This window comes from Mauremys reevesii, linkage group 16 (genome assembly GCF_016161935.1).
Source record: "Mauremys reevesii isolate NIE-2019 linkage group 16, ASM1616193v1, whole genome shotgun sequence".
Taxonomy (NCBI): Eukaryota; Metazoa; Chordata; order Testudines; family Geoemydidae; genus Mauremys; species Mauremys reevesii.
In genome coordinates, this window is record NC_052638.1 from 6319275 (window position 1) to 6330302 (window position 11028).

Sequence of the window (11028 nt, forward strand, 5' to 3'; positions counted from 1 at the left end):
CCAGTGCTGCTTACACAGCTCTTCAAACCACCCCGATCTGCCACGGCAACAGAGAACTAGTTCCATGATACTTGGATGCAGGGGACAAAGAAGTGAAGGAGAGGTTGGGTCAGCCCTGTTTGGTGCCCTTTCATCCACCCAGGGGCCAGCCCAGGGTTCTGCCACTGGAGGGATTTCGTAGTGTTCTCTTTGCCATGCAGTAGTGCCCAAAGGGACTGGACCAGGGGCTGGAGCCCATTGTGCTGGGAGCTGCATAGACACCCAGGGAAAAACCAGTTCCTGCCCCAAAGAGCTCCTGGTCCAGAGCATGACAAGAGGCAACAGGTGACTGAGGTGCGCCCACTGGCGGGGGATGGGGATGGGAGCCGGAGGGCTTTGCCTAGGCTTGTTTTAAATATGCCAAGCAACTCGACTTCCTCCACTTCCCTGAGGAGACGACTCACCGGCTCAGTGCGATGCCCTGGCGGGAAGGTTCCCCCGTATTCGGTGTCTATTTTGTTCCCATTTCTTCGCCTCACTTCCTGCCCTTCTCCTGGGTTCTTCCCTCACTTCCCGTCTTAGAAATTCTTCCTGCACCTCTGGGCTGATTTACCCGCTCAGGAAACGCGCCCGTCCCTAGTGCTCTGCTACCGACGCTGCCGAGCTTTACTTGGTTTCCTCTTTAAATCAATCCGTTCTGGCCCCCCGTCGGAGCTTCCCCCTCTCTCTTTATGACACTCGGGCGCAGAGGCAAGCGGAGCCTCGTCTGCACCTGCACGGAGTGAAGCAGATGGGAGCCTTTTACCAGAGTACGTGAGACGTGAGAGACGGGCTGCGGGGAACCAGGGACAACGAATGTGAGGGGTTGGGGGCCATGGGGATTGGGGAATCATGGACAACGCAAAGGGCAGGCCACAGGGTATCAGGGACAATGTGCAGGGAAGGCCGCGGGGGAATCTGAGTGGTGGGCTGTGTGGAATCAAGGATGACGTGAAGGGTGGGACAGGCTGTGGGGAATCACCCCATAGTCTGCCCCACGCCCCCTCTCTGCCCTGCTCCACAGCCTGCCCCATATCCCTCCCTGCCCAGTCCCACAGCCTATCCTATACCCCTCCTTGTCTGGTCCCACAGCCTGCCCCATACCCCCTCTCTGCCCTGCCCCATACCCTTCTCTGCCCAGTCCCATGGCCTATCCTATACCCCTCCTTGTCTGGTCCCACAGCCTGCCCCATACCTGCTCTCTTCCATACCCCACAGCCTGCCCCTTCCCTCTCCCTGTCCTGCCCCCCAGCCTGCCCCCTCCCCGTCCCTGCCCAGTCCCACAGCCTATCCTATACCCCACCTTGTCTGGTCCCACAGCCTTCCCCATACACCCTTCTCTGCTCTGCCCCACAGCCTGCCCCTGGAAGATGATGTGTTTAATTTATGGGAGTCTGGGGGGTATCTGAGGGGTCAGCACTGAGCTCAGGAACTGAGCAATTGCACCATGGGGTCTCCCCTCTCAGGAGGGGGTGCAAGACAGGTAGTGAGAGGGACAAAGGCCGTGAAGCAGCACAAGCACTCTCCCTGGCTCTACTCCTCCTGGGGGTGGGGTGAATGCCCCAACACTGAACCAGCTGTGCCCTCTGGAGCAAAGCCGGGCATGCGTCTGGGAAGGGCGAGAAGCCGCTTGTGAAACAGCCAAAGTGGGCAAGAACTCTAGGGACTGCCCCAGATGAACAACACTCCCCCTCCCCATTTACCGGCACTAGAACAGACCCGAAGGGAGGACACCACTCGGCCAAATCCCCTGAGGAGATGCAACTTTTCACTGTGACGTGGTGCAAACAGGCAGGGAGGAGGCCTGTCGCAGGCTGCCCACCCACTCGCTGTGGCTTCTGGAGGAAGGGGTGCTTGTAGCCTGCCCCGCAGCTGTACCTTGGCAGGAAACAACCTCCTTGCGTTTCCACACTCAGCAACTGGAGGCTGCCAAGATCAGTGCCCTCACGGGAGGCTGGTGCTGGGGGTCTCCCACCAAATGGAGCTGTATGGTCCTGGGTACTGGACTTGCAGTCGGTATCCCAGGCATGGAGCCAAGTGCTCCTCTTCACAGCATCAGGGGAGAGCAGCAGTAGACACAGGGGACATCACACGAGATGTCCTAAAAAAGAGGCACCAAGCACCAGAGCTGTCTCTATTGTGAGTCGAGGTGTCTGCATTTGTCCTATTAACTCGAGTCAATGCCTGGTGACCCCAGTTCGTCAGGAAAATGGGGACGAAAGGGCGCCTACTCCGAGGTGGCTCCAGGGAGAGTGGCCTTAGCAGTGGCCACACCAATGGAGTGGCTCTGAGAGCTGGATCGCCTCATAATCCCTCTTCACCAGGAGGTCTGTTTGCTTGTCCCTTAGAGCTTTCTGGCCCACCAGGACAATAGGCAGGCAGTGGACACCAGCAAGCATCTCAGATGTGTCCTATGACAAGATGGTGTGACCGAATGCACCCCTGTAGTCACACCAGACACACTATTGTACTAACCTTTGCACAAAGTACGCATCGTAAGGTACCATTTGAAAACTCATAATTTGCTGGTCAGTATCGTCCCGGGAAAATATGTGTGGCCAGATTGTATGTGAAGTTGTAAGATTCCACTGTATGGTGTTATTAACACATGAAGTTGGCAAACAGGTCTGTTGCAAACAAAGGAAAGTGTGCTCTGCTTGGTATGCATTTAAGCAGTAAACTGAGTCATCAAGCAGGAAGGGGAAACAAAGGAAGTGCAAACAGGTGAGAACAAAGCAGCAGGGACCATCCTTCCACACAGACTTTTTGTCTCCTGGTTCTCAGATGAAAATGTTTTTCAAAAGGGGGACTGAAACTATAAAAATGAGGGGCAAACACCCCTACGGACACCCCTCTCTCCCCCCGCCCATTGAGTCAGTGCACATGAAGGGATATAAAGGAAGCAGCCATTGGACTAGGAGCGGGATCCTGCCCTAAGAAGTTTGGTCAGTAAGACTGCTGAAAGCATTTGGTGAGAAAACTTTGCTTTGAATTTAACATAGTTTGTTGAGTTAAGCACCGGTAGAGTTTTATCTTTATTTTCTCTATAACCATTTCTGTCTTTTATGCCTCATTACTTGTACTCACTTAAAATCTCTCTCTCTCTAGTTAATTCACTTGTTTTATTGTTTTATCTAATCCAGTGTGTTTAAATTGAAAGGTCTGGGAAACTCCGTTTGGGGTGGCAAGTTGTGTGCATAGTATTCCTTTTAAAGAAATAACAGACCGAACAAAGCTTGTATTGTCCAGCAGAGGGCTGGGCAGTACAGGACATACGTTTCTGGAGGAAGATCTAAGACTGGGGGTGTATTGGCGTAACCTGACAGTATAACCAAGGCTGGCTGGCAGGCTGCAGTCACACACAGACACTCAGGGTGTGGCTTGCACACTAGAAGGCTGTTTGTGAGTGGCCCAGGTGAGAGCTATTACAGCAAGGCATTGCGAGGCACCCAAGGCTGCAGGGCAGGGGTGCCACAGCTGCTCATGGTACGTTACACGTGCTGGGTGAGCTGCACATCTTCCCAGACACAGCTCAGGCTGCGTTGTTCTCTGAGAGGGTGAACAGTTTCCAATGAAGGGCTCCCCGAAATCTAAGAAATAGAGGGCTTCAGGGTCCCCTAGACCAACGCTTGTTTCTCTAGCGAGTCAGGGCTGGGGTGCCCAGGCCCTCTATTTCTTAGATTTCGGGGAGCCCTTCATTGGAAACTGTTCACCCTCTCAGAGAACAATGCGGCCTGAGCTGTGTCTGAAGCTGTGCCGCTCACCCAGGCCATCGGCAGCGTGTGAATCCCAAAGCAGGACTGGCAGGCAGCTGGCAAAGTCACACGAGCTGGAAGTAGCAGCTAGGCCAGGTGCCCTCTGCCAAAGTGGACTCCTCTCTAAGCCATGGCAGGCCTGCCTGGGTAGTCAGGCAAAGCAGAGAAATGGGATCTGCTCGGCCTGAAAACACCAGCCAGGTTCCTTTGATCTGTCTTCTAGTTCCTGAGCTTTTAGGGCAGTCACTTCATGTTTCCAAGCTTTTCTTTGCAACCAGGAAGGCTGGAAGTTTACGTTTCTTTTCTTTTTGTAATGAAAGCTAAGATTCTTGTGCAATCAGCTGACTCCAGCAGCTGGGGCTTTAAGAAATACAACAAAAATCAGGAGAGTTGCCACCACTGAGTGCAGGTTCTGTATCCAGAGTCCATTCCCGGTGCACTGAACAATCCAGCTCAGGGTCTTCTCCTTTCGTTCAAGTGAATAGAACTTGCCTGTTTGCAGCCAGCCAGCCACCTCTCCCCTCGGTACGGTGTCCGCCTGAGATGATCGGTTCAGTGATTAATTTACCAGGGAATGGAGCTTATGTTTAATCCATGCCCTATCACTCAGCCTGCAGAGCAGACGTTTTGAATTTCGGCCTTGGTGCCCAATCCCTGATCCTTCTCCTTTTGTGCAGGTTCTGGGGGATCATGCTGAATATGCTGTTGCTGAGTTGGGGGGTGCTGCAGGGAATCCAGGCCATCCTCACCTCTGACCTCAGCAGCAGTCGCCTGTCAGAGATGCACCCCAGTCTGGATGGGGCAGACAGGTCCAGCTACCCCAGCCTTCTGCGGAAAGTCAAGGAGGCACCCGTGGGGCCCGCAGGTGAGTGTTTCCCTCCCACAGGCTGCCCTGTCTCCCTGATGAGAGCAACGACCCGTGAGCTAATTGGCACATGGCAGTGGCCACAAGCAGCGCTGCCACTCGGTTCCAGTTTGCAAGCAGGAGGTCAGACTAGATGATCGTGATGGGCCCGTCTGGCTGTAAAGTCTATGAGCCTAGGAGAAGAGAAACCATTTAAAGGAATGCAGCCCCTCGTCCTGGGAGAGCCCAGCGTCCCTCGAGGGGCGTGATGTTCAGAACCACACCCAGGGTCTGCTGTGTCAGGAGAACAGGTTCACCCCTGCGTTCCTGCCCCAGCTAGGGGAATGTCTCACTCCCACAGGGCAGGAACACAGTCGGTCCCTGGTTGGCACAGCATCCCTCACAAGCTTAGTCATTCCCATGGCAACATTGCATCCCCTAATTAGCATAGCCACGCCCAGACTTGTAACTTGACACCTGGCTGACTCTGACAACTTACTGCATGTTATCCTATGGGGTAAATACGGACCCTCCTGCCCTGCAGGGTCTCCCCTATCCCCTGTGCACAGGGATCTGCAGGGAGCACTGGGCGGCGATGGAGATCCCCTCCTGCCCTGCAGGGTCTCCCCTATCCCCTGTGCACGGGGATCTGCAGGGAGCACTGGGCGGCGATGGAGATCCCCTCCTGCCCTGCAGGATCTCCTCATTACAGCTGTGACTGACAAGAACTAAGAGTGTAACAATATTGGACTCATTTTCCCTTGTTCGGATCTGTCACTCCCAAGCCTGTTGGGCAGGAGAAGTGCCACTGGCTGCCAGCTAACACAGGAAGGGTATGATAGAGGTCTTGGTGGCTTCTTTCCCATGGGACTCAGCCTGGGGCATTGAGATCTGTAGGCCGCACCCAGTGAAGGTGGTGGGCAGATGGGAGCCGTTCTGTGTGTGTTTAGGCACATCTCAGATGGGTGAGTCCTTTGCACCTCTGAGGCACATAATTGTTTAGTGACATTTGTGACCATTTAATCTCTCCCTGACCGCCTTCACTCTGGATTGTGGGTGTGGGTGGGGTGGGATCGGAATGGAGCTCTGGCTCAGCCAGTCCCCAGGAGCCAGTCAGCAGCGTCCGTCACCCTGTCTGTATTTCACAGGGACTTTGCCAAGGCCTGGGTTTGACAGGATGGCTATGGAGCTCCGCGTAGCTGATGAGGACCTCATGCAGGAAGCCAGTGTACTGGAGCCAGAGGTAAATTCCTATGACCCCTGGGGGGTTACTAACATCGTCTCACCGACTAGGTGTATTCTGAGACATGTCACAGATTCATAGATTCTTATGCCAGGAGGGACCACTGTGATCATCTAGTCTGACTTCCTGCAGAGCACAGACCAGTGTTCTACCGCTGAGCAATTCACTTCTTGCCACACTTTTGTGCTCCAGAAGCTGAGATTTCATTGCTACTTTTCACGGTTGTGAAGAAAATCTTATACATGATTCTAGTGTAACAAATGCAGTATTGTCTGCCTGAGTTTGTAGAGAGCCTGAGACAAGTGCTGTGTGAGGTGCGAATGACACCATTCATCCCTATGACGTGTTCATTCCCGAACCTAAAGATGACAGTTTAAATGTCAGTATTGTTCACTGCTTCACCGCTGATCATTTTAGCAGAAACATCCAGCAAATGACTTCCCACATTCTCCTGGTGCCCCAAGCCCTAACTGTCCCTATCATCCCTGATGCTAAAACCTCCAGCTTTCCTATGCCTGGCAACTGCTGAGGTGTGTTATGGGTTATCAATACAAAAATCCACAGCACACTGAAAACTAAAATGTGAGGCGAGTATAAAACAAATTGAAATCAATAGCAAGATAAGCAGCCCGGAGGCTGCTGCATGGATTGGGTCACTATCTGTTTACATGGTTAATTCATTACTAACCTCACTATTATCTGAAGCTACCACTGAATGTCACCAGAGTCTAGGGACCTTGCTGCAGAGAACACGGGGCCTGGACTTTCAGGCCAGACTCACCAGGTTTGTGTACCCTCCCCTGGAGACAGAGGGACATACCCTGACAGAGTGCGCCCTGGTGCAGGTGTAGTTCAGACCCTCTGGAAATGGATATCATCTTCAGGGCACACTCTTCCCCCGCCCCCTGGAGCCAGTTCTGGCATATGTCTGTGCACCTGCTCCATGTCCTTTTCTGGAGATCTGATGAAACCCACGTGCAGCACGGCACCCCTAAATCAATCCAACTTCAGTGCAAGCACAGCACATGTTTAATCCTCTGCCAGTGAGGGTGCCAAGAACACACTGAGCGGTTCACCATTCATGTGCATGGTTGTCCTGTATGAAACCCCTTTTCGTTTGCTCCTCCTGCAGGTGTTGTCTGCTGCACTGGAGGCTCAGGGCCGAGAGGAGCGCTCTCCACGCAGGTGCGTCCGCCTGCTGGAATCCTGCCTTGGGCACCAGCTCCCCTGCTGTGATCCTTGTGCCACCTGCTACTGCCGCTTCTTCAATGCCTTTTGCTATTGCAGGAAAATCAATGCCACATTCCCATGTGGCAAGAACTAGCTTTGGCTTGTTCCCCGCCACCCCCTTTTTTCGCTCCTTGGATTAGTAACTGTTTTTCCTTATGCCCATGTGCCCTTTGCAGTTCCAATAAACGATCTACTAGTAAATAGTGTCACCACGTTCAGTTGTTCCGCCCCGGCTTTTTCTTTGCCTCTCACAGGGATATTCTCCTTTAGCAGGAAACAGCAAATATCTTCATGACCATTAGCAAGAAACATGTTAGAGAGACCTTCTGTGTCTGATTTAGGGAGTGCTATCTCAGAGAGGTGACTGCTGGGGAAGGCAGGGGCTATCTATCTAGTCTTGTGAGAGTGCTGACAGCCATGTCATCCGTGTCCTGTTTCCACCAGATTGCCTGTGGCATGGGAGTCTATGGACTTTCACAAAGTGCTCTCTCCACATTGGAGGTGGAGCGGCTGGAAAGTAGAAGTGGTTCCCGTTTCGGGGGAGCAGCCATCCTCCATGGCACACAGATACAACAATGTTTGAAATCAGATGACCTCAAGAAAATCCTCACAAGTCCACCATGGTGATGTAGAGCAGACCAATCAGGCTCATAGACCATGGTGTTTAAGGCCAGAAGGGATCATCATGATAATCTAGTCTGACCTCCTGCACATTGCAGGCCACAGAACCTCACCCACCCACTCCTGAAACAGACCCCTAACCATTGCCTGAGTTACTGACGTCCTCACATCATGGTTTAAAGACTTCAAGTTACAGAGAATCCACATTTACATTAGTTTAAATCTGCAAATGACCTGTGCCCCATGTTGTAGAGGAAGGAGAACCCCCCCCCAGGATCCCTGCCAATCTGACTTGGGGGAAAATTCCTTCCTGACCCCAAATCTGGCGATCAGCTAAACCCTGAGCATGTGGGCAAGACTCACCAGGCAGACCCTGGGAAAGCATTCTCTGTAGTAACTCAGAGCCCTCCCCATCTAGTGTCCTAGCATCAGCCATCAGAGATATTTGCTGCTAGCAGTTGCAGATCGGCTACATGCCCTTGCAGGCAATCTCGTCATACCATCCCTTCTGTAAACTTATCAAGCTCAGTCTTGAAACGAGTTAGTTTTTTTTGTCCTCACTGCTCCCCTTGGGAGGTTGTTTCAGAACTTCAGTCCTCTGATGGTTAGAAACCTTAGACTAATTTAAAGCCTAAACTTGTTGATGGTCAGTTTATAGCCATTTGTTCTTGTGTCAACACTGTTGCTTAACTCAAATAACTCCTCTCTCTCTCTCTGGTATTTATCCTTCTGATGTTTTTATATAGAGCAATCATATCTGCCCTCAGCCTTTGTTTGGTTAGGCTAAACAAGCCAAGCTCTTTGAGTCTCCTCTCATAACTTACGTTTTCCATTCCTCAGATCATCCTAGTAGCCCTTCTCTGCACCTGTTCCAGTTTGAATTTACCTTTGTTAAACACGAGAGACCAGAATTACAAGCAGTATTCCAGACTAGATCTCACCAGTGCCTTGTATAATGGTACTAACACTTCCCTGTCTCTAGTGGAAATACCTCCTCTGATGCATCCTAGGACTGCATTAGCCTTTTTCATGATCACATGGTGGCTCATAGCTATCACATTGGCGGCTCATAGTCATCCTGTGATCAGCCAATACATTCAGGTCTTTTCTCTCCTCTGTCACTTCCAACTGTTATGTCCTAAGCTTATAGCAAAATTTTTTGCTTCATCAAATGCCTTACTGAAATCCAGATAGATTAGATCTACCGCATTTCCTTTGTCTAAAAAAATCAGCTATCTTCTCAGAGAAGGAGATCAGGTTGGTCTGGCACGATCTACCTTTGGTAAATCTATGTTAAATTTTATCCCATTTTACCGTTCACCTGGATGTCCTTACCTACTTTCTCTTTCCAAATTTGTTCCAAGACCTTGCACACAATTGGAGTCAACTTAACAGGCCTGTATTTTCCCAGATCTCTTTTCCCCCCTTTCTTAAAAACAGGAAAAATATTAGCTCCTTGAGACTTAACCCAGGAGCCATATTATGAATCTCCCAACAGGGCTCATTATACAAAGTGAGGATACTGATGTAAGCACCTTTAGATTGGTGTGACTGTGTCCACAGTAGGGGATGGTACCAATTTAACTACATCGGTTTCTAAAATGTTAAAGTGGTACAAACACTGTGAGAAATCCCCTCTCCCTCAATGGCTCTTGCACCCAAGGCTAATTCTGCCAGGAAGAAAGAACTGGTTAGCACGTGTATAATTTAAGCCAATGCTGCCAAGGACAAATACTAATGTGCCTAATGTATTCATGCAAAGATTAATCTAAAATGGCAAGTGAAAATGAACTTAGTGTTTCTCTCACCCTACTTCCTATTTGTGTACATCACAAAAAAGTCACAATTGACTTAAGAGAGGCCCAGACCGGGCACGGAAGGTGCAGAGCATACTCGTAGGGGCACAGACAGGGCTACAGAGTGGGAGGGAAGTCTATTTATTATTATAGCTGGTTGGTGACACTTGGGGAGAACCATTTTCCACTGGAGAATGCAGCTCTGTTGAAACTGAAACGCTTTGTGAAATTGTGTCAATCTCATCAAAATTTTGGAGAAAAAACGGGATGGGGGGGAAATTCTAACAATGCTGAAACATCCTTTTTGGACATTTTTGGAACCAAATATTTTCATTTTTTGTTTGAATCAATGACGCCATGTTTTGAAATCTTGAGATGGTTTGTTAAATGGAATTTCCACCTTCTGCACAGCTCTTGTTAATTATCAGTGTCCCAGTAGGACTTTGAGGCTCCCTCCAGGATGGGAGGGCTATTGTAGTAGCTGCTGTACACGCTAATACATGGTCCCTGCCTCAAAGCGCTTACACGCATGATGGACGACGGATCAACCGATGCAACACGCGCAAAGTGATCAGGGCAATGGGGAGAATGTCATGTTAGTTCCACAGGGCAGGCTGGTTTTCCTTGTGCTTCTTTAATACCCACATAGGGATACACAGTTGGACATTCACATACTGTACAGGCGTGAGCCTACACAGCACAGCACAGCACAGCACAGCCCTCTATTTATACCAGTGGGAGCGACACCCACCCCCATCAACAACACCCCACTGCCTCCTCCCATGCCTCTACCCCACCCCTTACCATCAACCCCTCCCCTTGCCAACAGCCCCGCCCCCACCCTGTGACTACCCCCATCCTGCCAACCCCCCTGCCAACAGCCCTGCCCCCAACTCCTCTCCTGCTACTGCCCACCTTCTGCCAACAGCCCCACCCTATGACTACCCCCATCCTGCCAACCCCCCTGCCAACAGCCCTGCCCCCAGCCTGCCACTACCCTCCCCCTGCCATTAACCCTTCCCTTGCCAACAGCCCCGTTCCCCACCCTGCAACTACCCCCATCCTGCCAACAGCCCCCACCCTGCCACTACACCACCCCTGCCAACAACCTCCACCCCCTGCCAACAATCCCGCCCCTTAGCCTGCCACTACCCCCTCCCTGCCAACAACCCCGCCCTGCAACTACCCTCATCCTGCCAACAACCACCCTCCCTGCCAACAACCCCGCCCTGCGACTACCCTCATCCTGCCAACAGCCCCCACCCTGCCACTACCCCACCCCAGCCAACCCCGCCCCTTGCCAACAGCCCCGCCTTGTGACTACGCCACCCTGCCAACAACGCCCACACCCTAACAACAGCCCCGCCCCCACGCTGCCACTACCCCCGCCCCCTGCCAACGATGGCTCCACCCCCCGGCCGAGCCCCCGCGGCCTCCTCGGCCAATGACTCTCCCGACTGCAGCGTCGGGCGCGCGGGGGCGGCCGCGCGCGGCGCATGCCGGGATCCCCCCCCCCCGTCC

General features: G+C 52.1%; 1 protein-coding gene across 1 annotated transcript; it reads left to right on the plus strand.

Moving 5' to 3' along the window:
- Positions 1 to 740: 740 nt before the first annotated feature.
- Positions 741 to 7196, plus strand: LOC120384782 (agouti related neuropeptide). The gene is made up of 4 exons (XM_039503826.1): positions 741 to 788; positions 4451 to 4638; positions 5766 to 5860; positions 6993 to 7196. The coding sequence occupies exons 2-4, from the start codon at positions 4464 to 4466 to the stop codon at positions 7182 to 7184; spliced, it is 462 nt and encodes a 153-aa protein (XP_039359760.1). The 5' UTR covers positions 741 to 788; positions 4451 to 4463; the 3' UTR covers positions 7185 to 7196.
- Positions 7197 to 11028: the final 3832 nt, after the last annotated feature.